General features: G+C 40.6%; 1 protein-coding gene across 1 annotated transcript in view; it reads left to right on the top strand.

The window, feature by feature from the left end:
- Nucleotides 1-19,941, top strand: part of lta4h (leukotriene A4 hydrolase) — a 56,236-nt gene that overhangs the window by 636 nt on the left and 35,659 nt on the right. The window contains exons 2-6 of the mRNA XM_078553734.1: nt 2,833-2,963; nt 5,824-5,944; nt 12,990-13,058; nt 15,388-15,492; nt 19,479-19,531. Coding sequence (XP_078409860.1) covers nt 2,833-2,963; nt 5,824-5,944; nt 12,990-13,058; nt 15,388-15,492; nt 19,479-19,531 — 479 coding nt within the window. The remainder of the gene's footprint in view (nt 1-2,832; nt 2,964-5,823; nt 5,945-12,989; nt 13,059-15,387; nt 15,493-19,478; nt 19,532-19,941) is intronic.

Below are 19,941 nucleotides of genomic sequence, written 5' to 3'. Positions count from 1 at the left end.
GGAGGAGGGGGGAGGGGGGAGGGGAGGAGGAGGAGGAGGGGAGGAGGAGGGGGGAGGGGAGGAGGAGGAGGGGAGGAGGAGGAGGGGAGAGGGGAGGGGAGGAGGAGGAGGGGGAGGAGGGGGGAGGGGGGAGGAGGGGGGAGGGGGGGGGAGGGAGGAGGGGAGGAGGGGGAGGAGGAGGGAGGGGGGAGGGGGGGGAGGGGGAGGGGGAGGAGGGGAGGAGGGGAGGGGGGGGGGAGGGGGAGGAGGGGGGGAGGGGAGGGGAGGGAGGAGGGGGGGAGGGGGGGAGGGGGAGGGGGAGGGAGGAGGGAGGAGGGGGGGGGGGCGATGCCCAGGGAGAGGAGGAGGACGAGAGGGGGTGTGTCCAGGGAGAGGAGGAGGCTGGGGGACTCGAGGAGCAATAGGAGAGTTCAACATTGACTCTGGACCCTGTGAAATCTCATAGCATCAGATCAAACATGAGTGAGGGAACCTGCTAATTAACAACCGCTGCCTTTTCTCAGCTTATGAATCCGTGTACCGCTTGGAGGAAACACTGAAGATAAAGAGGGCATAGAACATACTTCAGTGTGCATCACCAAGAGTGGGTTGGTAGCACTACTGTAGAGCTAGCTGGTTGGGCAGAAGGATATATCTGCCGAGTAGGGCAGGTTGGGAGGGAACCAGTAGGAGGGGGCAACCTATTGACTTCTTTCTCATCAATCTACCTGTTGCAGTGGCCTCTCTCCTTCTCAGTATTGAACAGAGTGATCTCTGAACAATTCTGATGGAGCTGAAGTTCTGTTTTTACACTGACGGTGCATCCAGTGTGTTGTGTGGCACAACCACTATGCTAAATGGGACATATTCCGATCAAATCTTGCAGTTCAAAACTGGATGGCCATGATGTTCTGTAGGCCATCAGCATTCAACCGCAGTCTGTTACTTCATGGTTTGGCATGCCTGATGCAGATAAACATTTCAACACAATGCATCAGATCCAAGCTCTGCAGTCCTACCACATCCAATTGTGAATGGCGGCGGGCAATTAACTAAATGGAGGAAGAAGCTTCAGGGATATCTCCATCCTTAATGACGGCGGAACCCAACACCAGTGCAAAAAGCAACACAAGCATTTTCATACTCCTTCAGCGAGAAGTGCCAAGTGGATGACCCATCTCAGTCTCCTCCTGAGAACCCCAATGTCATAGAAGCCAATCTTCAGCCATTTCGATTCATTCCACATGATATGAAGAAATTACTGGATACAACAAAGACAGTGGGTCATGATAACATCACAACTATGATGCTGAAGACAGGTGCTCCAGAATTAGCTGCACCTCTATTCAAGCTGTTTCACGACATCTACCTGACAAAAGTAGAAAATTGTCCATGTATGTCTTGTACACAAAACACGTGACAAATCCAGTTTGGCCAATTACAATGAATCTGACCAGTTATTGCCCCATCAGTACGCTTTCAATCATCAATAAAGTGACGGAAGGTTTGTCGACTGGGGCCCATGGACCCCTGAGAGCCTGCAAAATGATGTGAAATTCAAGCCAGGAGGTGGGTGTGGAGTGCAGTCACTACCTGTAGTGCAGTGTACTACTTGCATTTATATAGCACCTTTTAACATAGTAAAACATCACAAAGTGCTTCACAAGAAAGTTGGCAAACAAAACTTGATACTAAGTGACATAAGATATGAGGAAAGATGACCAAAACTTGGCCTGAGGAAGGTTTTAAGGACTGTCCTAAAGGAAGAGAGAAATGGAATGGTTTAAACAGCTCAACTGAATGTTCTGAAAATGTGACAAGCTTTCGATCACATCAGTTACAGTAGTTGAGTTTTATGTGTATTCGAACAATTGTAATTTTAAGTTAGAACTCATATACTGACTTTGGGGGAAAAAAATCATTCAAATTATACAGTATTTTCATTTTATGCTATGGATTGGTAAATGAAATCTTACTAAATTATTTGTAACACTTTAAAAATATCAAAGACAATTAAAATCATGATCAGGCTTTAGACATTGGAGAATTCTGAGACTAGCTTTCTGATAAATCCATTTCAGTTGTGATTTTGAGCCACAGTACAAAGAGTTTTTGCCAAAGTTGCAGCAACTGATTGGAGCATACTCAGCAAAATTGAGCTGAGTAAACTGTTAGGCCATTTTGATGAACCACTTCCCAGAGAGAACCGAGGTATGTGGACTTTGTGATGTGATAATTAGCACTCTGAATTTTGCTGATGTAGAACCTAATGTAATCTACAGTTTTAAAAAAACTGCGCAATTTATTATCCTTTTCCTCCCTAAGATAAGCTGTTGCTGTTGAAACATTGCTACTTTGAAAAATTGCCACACATTTGCTTGATTGATATCTAAAAATGAGATGGTCATGTTGCTACATTGCCGCCTTTTCCAATTTTCTCTACAGCTCTGACGGTAGCTGCAGTACCTTTTTTATGGGCAATGACTGCCCTCTGGGACCTTTCCCAAGTGTCCATTTCTTTCATATATAGGTTGGGATGAGAAGTATATAGATTTGTGCTCTCTGTGTAACAAAAGTGTAAACTAGTTCTGTATAAATGAGTTTGTAGTTTTGTTACCCCAGCAAACAAAGGGAATCTTGGTAGTTGAGCATTTTTATATTGACAATGTTTGGGATTTTTGGTTGCTGAGTTAAAGGCAAGTAAAATTATGCTTTCTAGTTTTTAAATGATGCTTAAGATGCCTGCTTCATTTGGGTTAGCTATGGAACTGATTTAAGCAAAACCTTGTAAAACTGATTCATACTTAGCTGTTATTATTTTGTATAGTTTCAACATTTGCACTTTATTTACAGACCTTGGATACAAGAGACCTTAAAATACTCAAGGCTACTGCCAATGGACAGGAAGTCGAGTTTTCACTTGGAAATAAGCACTGCTTTAAAGGAACACCCTTAACGATTACCCTTCCATTTAAATTGCTACGGTATGATGCTAAAACCTAGGAAATGTTCTCTACTTTGTTAAATCTTCTCTCATTTAATAATTGCTGTCAAATCTTGTTATTTAATACTAGCTAGTTTCCATGGTGTTGCAGGTGGGAGTCAAGACCTTGTAGTTTTCAGATGAGACGAGGTTAAAGGGTGGGGGATAATTGGAGCAGGATAAATCGATTTAGTCCCCATTTTAAAGGCATATATTATATCCTTATGTTTATACAAATCCATATCGACTCCTGTGCCCACATTCATAATGGAAACTGCCAATATAAAACTTGCACTTTAATTACACCCTCCTGCTAATGATGCTGCTGTTGTGCCTTCATGGGGTAGTTTCTAATAATAACTTGGCAAGTATTATAACAGTTTCCAGTATAAATCTGGATACAGGAATGAGGGCATTTATAATGACACTCTCACCCCAATTTGTTTTTAAATTTGTTTGTTAGGATTCCATTTATAATTGCAATCACACCCAGATCTGGAATTTGTACACCAACCAGAGATATTTTAAGGGCATGTGTTTCCAGATTTCTTTCACATTCGTTTTCTATGGTTCTGAAGAGTCCAGTTTTAACCCTTTCTTCTCTACCGCAGTTTGCAAACATGAAAGGACCACTTGGTCCATGAAGCTTACCCCACGCTTATTGTTGGGAGCATAACGATGAGCCATTTCCCACAAACTTGCAGCCAGTTCATCTCCCGCGATTAGTAGAAAGCTAGAGAAAAGCTCAAGCGAAGAGGGAATAAGTGCTCCAGAAATCTCCTTTTGTATAAGTCAATGATTCAGTGGGTGGTGACTAGCATCTGATACTTCTCCAAGGACCTATTTTTCATATGTGAATTTGAATGACAAATGTTGGTGAATTATTTAACTGGGAACCATGCACAAATACTTAACTAACTTTACCTCCCAACATCTCCATTGCAGCTCATGCTGAAACTTGAATCACCTTGTTTAATCCTGTGGCATACACCTAATTGTAATACAAAAGCAAAATACTGCACATGCTAAAAATCTGAAATGAAAAATAGTAAATGCTAGAAAGGGCATTGACCTGAAACGTTAATTCTGTTTCTCCCATCCTTAATTGTACTTCCTATGTGAACCTAGAAGTTCTGGGGAATTAGGTTTTCTTTAATATGTAGGCCGGGGCCACACTCACGGTGGACCAGAAACCAATGTGTGCCGTGAATTACTACATTAGTGCCAGTTTTGGCATCAAGGTCTCCTACTTGGTAGATGTAATTAATCATAGAAGAGCTGAAGGATATATTGTTCTTGGAAGGGTACAGTGCAGATTCACCAATATAATGCCAGAGTGTAAAGGGTTAAGTTGTGAGGACTAGTTGCATAGCCCTGTCTTGTATTCCTTTTGAGTTTAGAAGAGTGAGTGGTAATGGAATTGAGGTGTTTAAAATTATGGTAAAATGATGGAATAGATAATGAGAAACTATTTCTTCCAATGGGAAAGTTATAGTTGGAATGCAGATATGGTGATTGAAGAGGAAACTAAATGGAAACCCATACAATTATTAACGCATTTGTAAGTACATAGTGCCAAACCCCATCCAAAACTTTGGACAGATCCAAAACAATGCATTCAGGAGCTGGGTTCCAGAGGTGAGTAACAAAGGTAACAAGGTCATCGGTTGAAAACTATACTAGCAATCCTAGACCTGGCCAGAACTTTCAAGATGGTCCATCGTTTTGAAGTTAATGGCAATTTTTTGATCCTCTGTAAAAAGCACTTTGAGACATTTTAAACATGCTTTATAAACGTTAGTTGCTGTTCGTGTCCTAATGGGTTTGTCATGCTAAATAACTGATCAATGGCCTCATCACATGTGTTAGTGTTATTTTGCAATATTGGACTATTAATGTATGATTTAAATTTGCCTGCTGTAATCTGACTTGTAATTGTAAGAACAGTGTTAATTTTTTAAATGACAGCCTTGACAACGTTCCTCTTTTCCCTTAAGCATCCCAGAATCAAGGGAAACGTTCCAGCTCTCAATCTTTTCCACGTGCACAGACAATATCAGTTTTTTGTTGACCTAATACAACAGCAAAAATGACATCAGGAATACAGCAATTGAGTTACATGATAGGGTATCCATGTTAGCCTACACAGTGAGTGCTGGTAAAAATAGAAAAATTATCTTGGAATTATCTAATAGTAGTAGGGGCACCTTAAAGTGCTACTTTTGATGTGTATTGACTCTAGTGAAAGATGGCACTCTCTTTGTGCACAGCAAAAAAAACCCACAAAAGCAAATGTGATAAATGATCAGTTAACCTGTTTTAATATTGGCAAAGGGATGAATATTGAATAGGGAGAGCTTCCTTGCTTCTCCAAACAGTGCAAAGGTGTCTTATGCCCACTAGAGCAGGTTTAACATCTCATCTGAAAGATGGCAGTGCCAGTAATGCAGTGCTAAAATGTTGGACTGGGTTGTGTGCACTTGGCCTGGAGTGGTTTGATTCTAAACTTTCTGATAGCGGTCAGAATGCTACCAACTGAGCTAAACTTAAGATTGTCATCTAGTCCAAGATGAGTGGTGTCACAGCTAAGCTTATCTTCATTTCTGCATACAAGTTTCTCTTGGGAATAACTGGACAGCAAGTAGACACTGGAATCCTGGCATATTTACATTTCCCTCCATTTAGGGCACTGAAGACAATTGAAGTAACTTAGCTAATTTTAATAAGGATAGCAACTAACTTAGTATAAAAAGGATGTCAAACCTGGGATTTTCTGGTCTGTATGCTTTACACTGCACTATGCTTTTGGAGGAATGATGTGAGACTATTGATACTGATTTATAAAATTTCTAATCCTGCAGGGGCCAGCATGCAGTCGTGGAGGTTTCATATGAGACATCACCAGAAGCTTCAGCTTTGCAGTGGCTCACTGCTGACCAAACAGCTGGGAAGAAGCACCCATACCTGTTCAGCCAATGTCAGGTACAATGCTTACAATAGCTGACTTTCTTCTAAGTTACATTGTACAATGGACTTCTGTGTTTGAATAAAGATGAAATTTGTTTTATTGATTAGAATAAGCTTGACCAATTTCCTGATGGGCGTTAGTTCACACTCTAAACTGCTCATGATGAGTATTGAATTGAGAATTTTACTCTGAGCTGGGAATAGTAGCTGACCTGGGAAAATTAAAAAAACACATTGGTGTTGAGTTTGCCTTAAGGCATATTTTTGGGAACAATATTTCACTTGTATAATATGTGGAAGCATATTAAATTTCTAATCATGATCATTTAAAAAGTAACTGTTTAAAATTCAATTTAATGTTATTAGTGACTATCCTTAGAGCTTTTTATACCACCTCTTTGTAATCTAGATTATTTTTATTCCTATGCAGATGTTAGGTAGGGTACCTATTGTTTCATCATGCCTGCATTCTAAATTTCAAATACTCATATCTGCTGTTCCTGATAAAAATTCAGTTTTATGGATTGGTTAAGAGGCTCTGTTGATAAGATTTTATTGCTGCACATGTACAAAATTTTATGTATTAGTACCATTATAGCAATTACATTGTGAAATAACTAATTTCAACATGCTTACTTGGCTCTGGGACTATATCTCAGTATTGGCATTGTTTTGCAAATCAGTTGAAATGATCTTGATTGGCTGTTCTTCTCGGCTCTGCACGCACGCGCAACAGCAGCTTGCATTTATATGCTTACTGCAAAGTAATAAAAGGCCCCAAGGCATTTTCAGGAGTGTCATTAAACAGAATTTAACACCGAGTCACATAGAAGATTTTAGGGCAGATGACCAAAAGCTTGGTCGAAGAGGTGGGCATTGAGGAATGCCTTTAAAAGAAGAAAGAGAGGCCTGGAGGAAATTCCAGAACTTAGGGCCTTGGCTACTGAAGGCAGGACCACCAGTGATGAAGTAATGAAAATCAGGAATGCTCAAGAGGCCAGATTGATTTGCATATATCAAATTTATTGAATTCAACTCCACAATGCGCATCATCACAGATACTCTTCGACCAATGCACCTCTCCTGGCTCCCAGTCCTGCCCCCCTACTCCCCAAACCCTTCCCCCTGCCCCCACCAAACATCAAGAGATTAATTACAACAGGCAAGCTGCTGGAGAAGGTCTACTCCATCCCAAGACTGCCCTTATTCAAGGCTCTCCTCAACACACCAGAAGGTATGCCTTCCCTCAGGCCAGCCCATATGGTTAAACCCACCACGTTTGAGGAGTAACAGCTGAGGACCATGGCAGGAGTAAACATCCATCAGAAACCGCACTCTCATCTTTGATCCCACTGCTCATCCACCTAGCTTTGATCTCCCACTGTGACAGTGGGCCCTTTTAAACCGTTTCCGAACTGGCCAAGGCCCCTGTGCAGCCACCCGTCATCAGTGGGGTCGCCAAGATCATCCAGGCTGCAGCTGTGGTGTACTCCGAACTACGACGCACACTGTTGAGGAGTGTCCACTGATTAAATTTGAAGGTGGACTTAAAAGAACTCCATCTAGCCACCGACAAGACTATTACTTGGTTCTGTGACAATGCACATGCTAAATAAATAACAAATGAGGCCAGAATTGGCAGAGCTACAGAAGGGAGTCATCATGGTGGGATTTGAATGCAAGCATGAGAATTTTAAGATCAAGAAATTGCTCCATTGGGAGCCAATGTTGGTGAACCCAGATGAGATGAGTGAGCGGGACTTGATATGAAGGGTATTAGGTAATAGGCAGAATTTTTGGTTACCCACAGTTGCAGAAGGTAAAGCTAAGGAGGGTGGTCAGAAGTGAGATGGAATAGTCAAGTCTATAGGTCTAGCATGGGTAAGGGTTTCAGCAGCAGATAACCAAATAGGGCAGAGTTGGACGATGTTACACAGATAGAAATAGGCAATCTTAGTTTGGATATGCGGTAGGAAGCTGGGGTAACATTTGGCACCAAGGATGCAAACCATCTGGTTCAGCTTCAGGGAGAGGGCTGGGGTTGATGGCTAGGGTTCAGAGTTTGTAATGATGACAGAACATATGAAATAGGAACAGAAGTAGACCATTTGGCTGCTCAAGCATGTTCCACCATTCGTTAAGATCATGGCTGAGCTGTTTGTGTTTTGAATTCCACGTTCCCATCTACCTCCGATAACCTTTGATTCCCTTCACTAACAAGAATCTATCTACCTCTGCCTTAAAAATATTTAATGACCCCGCCTTCGGAAGCAGAGTGTTCCGAAGTTGCACAATCCTCAGAAAAAAAAATTCTCTTTAAAAAAAAAAAGTTTCTCTAAGTGTCCAGCTATAACCTCCTTAAAGATCGACTCTTAACACCTTCCCCACAACAGACATCAAGCTAACTGGCCTATAGTTTCCTGTTTTCTGCTCCCTCCCTTCTTGAATAGAGGGGTTATATTTACTACTTTCCAGCCTGGTGGAACCTTTCCAGAACCTAGGGAATTTTGGAAAATTAACATCAACGCACCTACTACCTCTTTTAAGACCCTAGGATGAGATCCTTCAGGACCTGGAGACTTGTCAGCCCACAGCTCCATCAGTTTTCTCAATACCCCTTCCCTAGTGATTGTAATTTCACCAAGTTCCCCTCTCCCAGTTTCTGATTTACAGCTATTACTGAAATGTTTTTTGTATCCTCTATAGTGAAAACAGAAGCAAAATATTTGTTCATTTCATCTGCCTTTTCCTTATTATCTACTATTAACTCCCTGCTCTCACTCTCTAGAGGATAAACACTCATTTTACTTTTTTACTTTTTAAATACTTATAGAAACTCTTGCTATCCATTTTTACATTTCTAGCTAGCTTCCTCTCATACTCTAATTTCTTTCTCCTGATTAACCTTCTAATCATTCTCTGTTGTTCTTTATATTCTGACTAATCATCTGACCTGCCACTCCTCTTTGCGCAGTTATATGCTTTTTCCTTAAGTTTGATGCTTTCCTTAACTTTAGTTAACCACGGATGGTGGGTCCTTCCTTTAGAATTTTCCTTTATAGTAGGAATATACTTATTCTGCGTATTCTGAAATATCCCCTTAAATGTTTGCCATTGCTTCTCTATTGATCTATCCCCTAGCCTAGTATCCCAGTTCACTTCAGATAGCTCAGCTCTCATGCCCACATAGTTGCCATTATTTAAGTTTAAAATACTAGTCTTAGACCCACTCCCCTTTCCATTTAATTGCTCACATAATTAACTTAGAATAATTCCTATGTACACTGCACCTCTTTTCCCCCATGCACTGAGTTCCCACATGAACCTAATTCGCTACTCACTCAGCCTCTGTCTCATTCTGGCGTAGTTGCCTGTCTTCTTGTGCGCCCTTACTGATCGTGTGGTTTGAAAAGCCTGTCTCCAGAAGTTAATAGCTTCGGTCTTCCCATTGTTTAGTTAGAGGAAATTGCTCCTCATCCTGTAATGGATATTGGAAAAGCAGTCTGATAATGTAAGAGATGGTTGAGAGAGGTGGAAGTGAGGTAGAGTTGAGTATCATCACCATACATTTGGAAAATGACACTGTTTTCAGATGATGTTACTGAGGGGCAGTATGCGATGGGGAACTAGAGATAGACCCTTGGAAAAGGTAATGGTACAGGAGCAAGAAGAGCAGCACCCTGGGTATGACTGGATCTATGTAAATGGAGTTAGGTGAGTGCAGTCCCACCCAGTGGGATGATGGTGGAGAGCCCTTGGAGTAGAATTGCATGGTCAACCATGTCAAAGACTGCAAACAGGTCAGGAGCAAGAGGACGGATAGGTTACCGTCGTCACACCCAACTAAGATGTCATTTGTGACTTTTGCAAGAGCCCTTTCAATTGATGTGCAATTCATTATCATCATGGCTGACCTGATCGTGACCTCCACACCACTTTCCTTCCTGCCCCAATACTCTAGAGTATATTCAACTACCCAGCCTCCACTGCTCCCTGGGATAGAGAATTCCAAAGGTTGAAGAGCTGCTGAAAGAAGTTTTCCTCATCTCTATCTTCAATGGGAGACCTATTATTTGGAAACTGTGTCCCCTAGTTCAGATTCCTCCACAAGAGGAAACATCACCTCAGCATCTACCCTGTCAAGCTCCCTCAGATTTATGTATTCTTCTCGTTCTTCTAAACTCCAATGAGTATAGGCCCATCCTGCTCAACCTTTCCTTATAAGACAATCCATAAGACCAGAAACTGAACTGGACTAGCCATATAAATACTGTGGCTACAAGAGCAGCTCAGAGGCTAGGAATCCTGTGGCGTGTAACTCACTTTCTAACTCCCCAAAGCCTGCCTACCACCTACAAGGTACAGGTCAGGAGTGTGATGGAATACTCTTCACTTGCCTGGATGAGTGCAGCGTTAACGAGCTCAACACCATCCAGGACAAAGCAATCTACTTGATTTGCACTCCATCCACAAACATTCACTCCCTCTGCCATCAACGCACAGTAGCAGCAGTGTGTACTGTCTACATGATCCACTTCAGGAACCCGCCACTTAGACAGCACCATCCAAACCCACAACCACTACCGTCTCAAAGGACAAGGGCAACAGACACATGGTAACGCCACCAACTGCAAGCTCCCCTCCAAGCCACTCACCATCCTGATTTGGAAATATATTGCCATTACTTCACTGTCACTGGGTCAAAATCCTAGAACTTCCTCCCTAACAGCACTGTGGGTGTACCTACACCACATGGACTGCAGCAGTTCAAGAAGGCAGCTCACCACCACCCTCTCAAGGACAATTGGGGATGGGCAATAAATGCTGGCCTAGCCAATGATGCCCACACCCTCTGAATGAATTTTTAAAAAAATCTTTCATCCCAGGAATCAACCTAGTAAACCTTTTCTGAACTATCTCCAATGCAAGTATTCTTCCCTTAAATAATTGAGACCAAAACTGTATGCTGTGGTCTAGATGCAGCCTCAGCAATGCCGTGTACAGTGGTAGCAAGACTTCCCTACTTTTACACTGCATCCCCCTTGTACTGAAGACCAACATTCCATTTGCCTTCCTAATTACTTATTGTACCTGCATGTTGCTACATGTTTTTGATTCATGTATGAGGACATTCAGACCCCTCTGCACCACAGCATTCTGCAGTCTCTTTCTATTTAAATCACTTGCTTTTCAATTCTCCTTGCCAAAGTGGACAACCCCACATTTTCCCACACTATACTCTATCTGCCAAATCTTAACCCACTCACTTAACCCTCCTCCTCACAACTTGCTTTCTGACCTATCTTTGTATCGTAAGCAAATTTGACGACAATATACATTGATGAACCAGTTGGATTTCTATGACGTTCTGGCAACTTCATGGTAACTTTGATACCAGCATTTTCTTTCCAGATTCTTCTTAAATTGAATACACATTTTCAAATTGCCATTGTGAGATTTGACCTGTGTTCTCTGGGTTATTTGAATTTAATAGTTACAATTGAAATGTTTGCTGCTTTATTTTAATTAGATCATAAACTTATTAGAGAAAGTGGAGCATTCAAATTACTCAGAATACTTTAGAAATTTTATGAATTGTCCATTTTATTCCCTTAGCCTGTCAGCTACTGTCTTAAAATTTCTCATATAGTAACATTGAAGTATTGCATATTTAATAGCATGTTCTACTTGGAGTACTGGAGGTTGAGGGGCGATCTGATAAAGTTGAACATGATTATGACAGGTAGACACAGAAAAGCTGTTCTCATTAGCTCCACGACACAAGACTAGGAGACATAGATTTAAGGTTTTGGGCAAGAGATACAGGAGGAAGAACATTTTTATGCATAGGGTGATAACTACCTGAAACTTGCTGCCTAAGAGATGGAAGCAGAGACAATCTTTGATTTCATAAGCAAATTGGATAGGCTCTTGAGGGAAATAAACTTATAGGGCTGTGGAAATAAAGCAGGAAAATGTAGTGACTGAGTTGCTCGACAGAGTTGGCAAGGACTTGATGGGCAGAATGGCCTTCTGTGCTGTAATGACTCTGTCTCAACTTGCCTATAGAATATCCTTCATGTTTTTGATAACCTTGATTCAAGTTTTTACTTGGACATTTCAGCCTCTCAAAGGCCTGTACATACAGTTGACATTGATCCTAAGTTTATAGCTCTGTGCCTGCAGTTGCCCCAACTCTATGGCTAAGGCACACTATCTCCCAGCATCCATCAGTATTATTCATTATAACTGACAGATATCTTCACACTTGAACAGGATTGCTGAGCTCTTTTGCTTTTTCTGCATAATTTGAAAAATTAGGGAATAAACAACTTTTAGTTTTACATTTAGGTTATTAAGGGTTTAAATCGTAACTTAAGGCAGACAGCCTATCTGTGAAAGTTATGCATTGGAGTCCAGAAGTATGAGAGGTGATGTTGTTGAAACATAAGCTTCTGAGGGGGTTTGACAAGTAAATGCTGACAGTCTAGAACTAGGGGGCAGAGTTTGAAAATAAGGGATACCTCATTTAAGATGGAGATGTGGAACTTCTTTTCTCATTGGAATTCTCTCCAACAGAAACCAATGGAGGCTGGGTCATTGAGTATGTTCAAGGCTGAGTTAGACAGGTTTTTTATTGACAAGGGAGTTGAGGGTTATGGGAGCAGGCAGGAAAGTGGAGTTAAGGCCACAGTCATGGTCTTATTGAATGGTGGCGCAGGCTTGATGGGCCAAATGGCTTACTTCTATTTCTGATGATCTTATATTTCCAACCTGACACATTGTGTGGACAGAGTTTGATTACATAGATATGTCCGAATAATGCTAATGTTAATATTAAAGACTTATGTTGGTTTCGTGAAAGAGCCCTTCTCATGAGTTACTGTTTGGCATCATAGCTTTGGAGCAACAGTAAATTGAGTATTCCCAATCTACAAAATTATAGGGTGGGGTGATTTTTTTTCACTTCATCTAATTAATTAAGCGCTAGATTATTTATATCTATTAAAGTCGAGTGTTGGTGACTGAACTCTTTTTTGTTGTTTTCGTATATTTATAGGCTATACATTGCAGAAGCATGGTCCCTTGTCAGGACACACCGTCTGTGAAAAGCACGTACCATGCTCGGGTATGTAACCTCATCTAGGCCAGTAAAATGAATGGAGATTTATTAACCAAATCAAACTAAGGTGCTGACATGATTGCATTGTTGCCAGCACCAGGGTGCCACAGCTTGCTGCTCAGCAGTTACAACTTTAAGGAGTGCTCAATTTGTGAGCAGGCTTCACTAATTCTTTTGATTGGCCAGTTTGTAAAGCTAATGAGTTTTGCAACCTAGTTGGTGTGATGCTGTCTCCTCTTGGCTGTCAGGGTCACTGCATCTGGGCTTTAAACTCTAAACTTGCTTATTATTAGGCAACAGAAGGCAGACTTTTGGGTGTGATCTATCTTTGTTTAACAGTGTCTTCAGTTTGCATCATCTATGTGTTCACATACGTCCCTCACAAAATGTTTTCAAGCAATTCGGAAACAAAGGCTGACATTTATTGAAACTTGACTGTTTGCCTTGGCACAGTTTTTGTTTCCTTTTATATATTCTTTCACTTTGAAACAAGTGAAAATAAACTGCACTTGCGAGTAAATAAGGGGAAGATTACATTAAAGAAACAAAGTGAGGAGACTGGATACCCTGCTGAATTCCATTTTATTAAATGTGATAACTTCACCATTGTATATATGGGTATTTTTAAAATTTAAATACAGCTTTACCATCCAAATGGGCATTTATAACTTTACTAAATGATTTGGCTTTTTATTTCACTGTGTAGTTCACTGTGAATTGGGAATATTTTCCAATGCACTAATGCTACTGGGTAGAGGTCTCTTTTACTTCTAAGATAATCTAATTTATTCTCTTCCCCTCTCTTAGTGCCAGTTCTTTAATAGACCTGACTCGTTTGTTGATGAAGCAATCTGTTCCTAGCTAATGGCTTTGGAACACTGTAATAGAGCGCTAGGACATTTATTAGAATAATCTTTGACTTGCTTGTTGGTAACTTCCCTTCTTGGTCATTCCTTCTGTACCTATAACATTGGTGGCATTTTGGGTAGTGAGCCCATTTCCTGCCACTAATTTGGTAGATTTATCTACATTAGATAAATTGAAGCACATGGGATTAAGGAGAATAGGACAGCTTTGATGCAAAGTAGAGTGTAGTGGTGAGGGGAGTCCGCCATGGACTAGTTGGGCCAAATGGCCTACTTCTATGCCATATCCTATGAGTATAGCCCTCCAGGGACCAACATTCGGACCATGCTCTTTTTGCTGTGTATTAATGACTTGGATTTGGATATAGGGCTACAATTTCAAAGTTTACAAATGACAGAAAACTTGGAATTTTGGAAAACAGTGAAGAGGATAGCAGCAGATTTAAGGAGGTGTAATAGGTGGACACATGGCAGATGGAATTTAATACAAAGAAGCTTGAAGTGTTGCATTTTGCAAGGAAGAATCAGGAGAGGCCATATAAACTAAACTATTGAATTTTAGAGGTTGCAAGAAGAGAGGTCTGGCAGTCTACATACACAAATCTTTCAAGTTGGCAGGGTAAGTTGATAAAACCTTGTTTAAAAAAGTGATATGGGATCCTTCTTAATTATAATTCAATTATTTCATAGGATGAGGGTGTTGCTGGCGAGGCCAACATTGGTTGCCCATCCCAAGTTGCTCTTGAAGGTCCTTGTGCATATAAATAGAGGGATTGCTTATAAAAAGCAAGAAAATTGTGCTAAATCTTCATAAAGCACTGGCTGAGCTTCAGCTGCAGTGTTTTTGAATTCTGAGGATGTCAAAGCTTTTAGGAGGGTGTAGCAGAGATTCACCAGAATGATACCAGAGACAAGGGTCTTCAGTTATGTGGAGAAGCTGAGATTGTTGAATTTAACACAGAGGAGGTTAAGGGGAAATTTAATGAAGGTGTTTAATATTGAGGGGTTTTGATTACGTAAATAAGGGGAAACTGCTCCCAGTGGCAGAATGGCCCGTAATTAAAGGACACAGATTAAAGGTAGTTAGCAAAAGAACAAGAGGGGAGATGAGTTTTTTTTTATGCAGGAAGTTCTGATCTGGAATGCACTACCTGAAAGGTTGGTGGAACAGATTCAACAGTAACTTTCAAAGGGAAATTGGGTAAATACTTAAAAAGAAGAAAACCTGCAGGGGAATGGGACCAATTGAATAGCTCCTTCAAAGAGCCCCCATGGGCACATTGGGCTGAATGACCTCCTGTGTTGCAAGGTTCTGTGATTGCCTTCAGAGGAAACTTATTGACATTTGCTTTGGAATTGTATTATAACTATTGTGTATTAATCCATTGTCTGAGGTGTTCGTACTTTTCCTTTCCTACTCTAAAGCTATTGAGATAAGTGGGCAGTTGTTCAATTTTTTTCCCATTTAGGTATCTGTCCCAAAAGAACTTGTTGTTCTTATGAGTGCTAACCAAGATGGGGAGTTGGCTGATGACCAAGATGAAAACAGAAAGATTTACTGCTTTCGACAAACGGTAAGCATTGGATACGAGACCCTTGGAAGTAGAACCTCTTTATAGGTTGATGGATAAATGGTTACACATTTTATCTTAATAGTTTAGTGGTGAAATTTTTGGGATTAAAGTTTCAATCTTTAAGACTTTAAATGGTCACCATATGCAAGGTAAGTTATTGTGTGTTGAAATAAATAGTGATTAGTGACAAACTTTGAAGGTAATGTTTGGGAATCAGGCTGCTGCAGTCCTTCCATTGAATATGCTTGGTCAATGTAATGGAAGCGTTGTGCAGTAGGAAGACGTGGTAAACCAAAGCGTAGAGACAAGGCAAGAGAGAAAGACACTAATATAGGAAGTGATAAACAGACTGACACAGGAAGGGACAGAGTACAAATCGAAGAGTAAATCAGCAGATCAGCCTAGACGCTACAAAAATAATAAAAGGACAAAACTAAAGGCTCTGTATCTAAATGCACGTAGCATTCAAAACAAAACAGATGAACTGACAGTGCAAATAGAAATAAATAAGTATGACCTGATAGCCATTACAGAGAAATGGCTACAGATTGACATAGATTGGGGCCTGAATATTGATGTGACATTTAGGAAGGACAGGAAATTAGGAAGATTAGGGGTGGCTCTTAATTAATGATGGTATTAGCACATTCAAGAAGGATGACCTAAGTTCAGGAAACCAGGATGCAGAAATGGTTTGGGTTGAGATGAGAAATGATAAAGGCAAGAAGTCGTGTGGGACTGGTGTACAGGTCCCCTAATTGTACTTTTGCGGAAGGGCAGACTATAAAGGAAGAGACGATGAGATCTTGTCGGGACCATACAGTGATAATCATGGGAGTTTTTAATCTAAATATAGACTCAAAAAATCAGATGGGCAAGGGTAGCGTAGATAAGTTCATAGAATGTTTTTGGGGTAGTTTCTTAGAAAAGCAGTTTGTGGAGCCAACCAGAGAGCAGGCTATATTAGATCTAGTATTGTGCAACAAGATGGACTACAAAGGGACATAGGAGTGGGCAAAAATCTGGTAAATGGAGTATAATGTGGGTAAATGTGAAATTGCCCATTTTGGCAGGAAGAATAAAAAAGCATATTATCTAAATAGTGAGATTGCAGAGCTCTGAAATTCAGAGGACCTGGGTGTCCTAGTGCATGAATCACAAAAGGCTAGTATGCAGGTACAGCAAGTAATTAGGAAAGCTAATAGAATGTTTTTATTTATTGTGAGGGGAATTGAATACAAAAGTAGGGAGGTTATGCTACAGTTGTACAGGGCATTGGTGAGACCACATCTGGAGAACTGTGTACAGTATTGGTCTTCTTATTTAAGGAAGGATGTAAATGTATTAGAAGTAGTTCAGAGAAGGTTTACTAGATTAATACCAGGAATGGGCGGATTGTCCTATGAGGAAAGGTTGGGCGAGTTAGGCTCATATCCACTGGAGTTTAGAAGAGTAAGAGGCGACTTGATTGAAACAAAAGATTCTGAGGAGTCTTGACAGGGTGGATGTGGAGAGGATGCTTCCTCTTGGGAGAATCTAGAACTAGGGGTCACTGTCTAAAAATAAGGGGTCACTCGTTTAAGACAGCAATGAGGTGAAATTTTTTTTGAGGGTTGAGAGTCTTGGAACTCTCTTCCTCGAAAGGCAGTGGAAGCAGTGTCTTTGAATATTTTTAAGGCAGAGCTAGATAGATTCTTGATCAACAAGTGGGTGGAAGGTTATAGGGGTTAGACAGGAATGTGGGGTTGAAGTTACAATCAGATTAGCCATGGGTAAAGATTTTGATATTTAATGAAGTTGAAAATACAAATAGCAAGTTCAATTTAACACTGAGCTGGCAAAGTATTCCCACAAAGCTTGCGTGTCCAGTTAATATGGTAAAGCAAATACAAAAGAGAAGGATACATAGCGAGAACTATAGAAGTTATGATAAAGCTTTATAGTGCACTGGTCAGATTGCATGTGAGTACAGTGCTGATTATGTTGATGAGGCTAGAAGGCAAAGTGATCTTTTACCTCTTGGTTAAGGCATGGGCTGATAGCCGTGCACCATGCCTGGGATCCAGACTAATTTCTAGGCCAGTACTTCACAATCTAGAACTGTAAGACTGGAGGAAATTGTTGAAAAGTGACTTTAAAGAAAGACAATCGAAGGAAATTTCTGAAAGTATGAGAAACATCTGGAAAAGGTTGTCACACAGCTACAGATGCAAAAGCTCCAGGATTGTTCGAAATATAATTCCATACTGTGATGGGAGAGTTATGGTTGATGGAATTATGATCCCCAGCTGAGGTTGCCACTGGACAAGTCTGATTCCAAGGTGGAATTCAGCTTGATGGATCCTAACTTTTATTTGTTTGCTTCGATACATGGAGGGGGGCTACTGAACAGAGTCACTGGAGTCAGCTGATGAACTTCTAACAAAAGCATAAAACATATATTAAACAAGAAAAGATGGGCTATATTACAATACTCCTTCACCCTCAACTATACTTTTACAGATGTATGCAGATTTGTAAGGATAACACAAGTTACAAAAGCTATCTTATATTCTGATGTTCACAGAAAGTATCGAGTCCATATAAACCTATGGCGACCTGTGGTTAGACACACCGCACTCTGAAACCAAGTGACAGATGCCACCCTACACAGATGCTATGAATCTCTCTGCAACTCTCCTCAGATGCTTGTCACACCATGAGCCAATCAGTCTCACTGAATTCCGTCTTTCACACGAGGGTTTCTAATCTCCACTTTCCAAAAATTCGCTTTGGAATCTTCTCCCATTCCAACACTTTCTCTCAGACACGCAAGGGTTCACCTCCAGGGTTTCGAACTCCCCTTCCAATGTTCCTCTCCCCTGCGTCACCACATGCATTCAAGCTGTCTTCCTTACACTCACTGACTCAACCGTCAACAGTACACCATTGCTTCACATGCCCATAGCAAAGGGTGACAGAACTTCAGCCGCCTCTTTGGACATTCTTGTCTTTTGCAAGTTGTTCTCACTTTAAATCTGCTTTCTGCAGCTTTTGTTTCTTTAAATCTGAAGCTTGGAGCCTTTCTCTCTGCCCCTCACTTTTAACTTCATTAACAGGACCCTTTCCAGGCTTCTGTCCTTCCCTGGACAAGAAGGTCTGTTTGAGACTTTCTCCTGTTCCAGTCCACTGGTTTTTTGGGGGTTTTTTTTAGGTTGGGACTGGTTATCATTCCTTTCTGTTCCAGTCTCTCTCTCTAGCAGCTACTTTCAACCAATTTTAGCTTGGAGCTGGCTTTCTGCCCCTTCTAGGCTGCTTCCCTGGCAGATATCTTCACAACCAACTGAACTCCAACAGCTTCCAAAGCAAACTGCTGTTTCTAGCTTTTGTGTGTGTCTGTGGGAGGGACCTGCCTCTTTGGACCCCTGTTGCTAAGCAACAGTTCAGTTATTCTACCCTTGTTTGTTTACCTTAGCTTAAGTCGTAAAACTTTCATTAGAAATACAGGCACTTTTTCAAAAGTGAAACTAAAACTCAATTTGACCTTTCTTACGCATAGGTACAGAATTACACATCAAACTTAAACTTTAAAACTAAAACTCTTTCCTAACATCTACAGATACCAATATAAATAACTTAAACTATCTCTATTTCCTAACGGAACGAATTATCTTTTCTCCTGGCTGGCTTCTCTTTATACCAGTGAACCACTCAGCACAAAATGCTGTTTTGATGGTCACTTATTCATGTGAATTTTTCCATACCGAATTATTGGCATAAAGTGTTAAAATTAAAGTAGAAAACATGCTCCCAGTAACATGACCACAGATTTGCACTTTATTTAAGGAAAGACAGATCTGTAAAGTGAGGGTTATGTATTAGCTTTTATATCTCGTTTTCTAACTACCACTATTTGTTATGGTTAGGTCTTGGCAATGGGCTATCAATTTATGAAATAGATACAAATAGCACTTTTCTCCAAAATTGAACCATATTTTTCTCTCTAGGTTCCAATGCCAAGTTACTTAATTGCACTAGTTGTTGGATCTTTGGAGAGCAGGTATGTTGTTGAAATGATTGCAATAATTAAAAGGAGATAATTTAAATACCAAACCTAATATTTCCTGAAAGAATGGGAAACTAGGAAGTGTAAAATAGTCAGTCTGATAGACTGTAAATTACTATGGCATCTTTCTGCCATTTCTGTCCAATTCGTGTGGCTTTTTAACTTCCAAAGACTACAGCTAGAAGATCTTGGTCCTGTCTACTTTTCTCAGTAATTTCTTGAATCTGTATTTTGTAGTTCAGCATTAGCTTTCTAAAGAAGCTCCGAAAAATGTTTTTCTGTAACCATCTTTCTTTTCTTGTAGAAAATTGTAGTTTCATGTCAGTATCAGGAAGGAAAAATCCTCTTCTGTTTCTGTACTTGACCTTGGGCTTTGTTGCAGGATATCTTTCTCAGAATGCAAC

The sequence above is a fragment of the Cetorhinus maximus genome, chromosome 12 (assembly GCF_964194155.1).
Source record: "Cetorhinus maximus chromosome 12, sCetMax3.hap1.1, whole genome shotgun sequence".
Taxonomy (NCBI): domain Eukaryota; kingdom Metazoa; phylum Chordata; class Chondrichthyes; order Lamniformes; family Cetorhinidae; genus Cetorhinus; species Cetorhinus maximus.
Note: the sequence above shows the minus strand (reverse complement) of the source record. Positions and strands in the feature narration are given on the sequence as shown.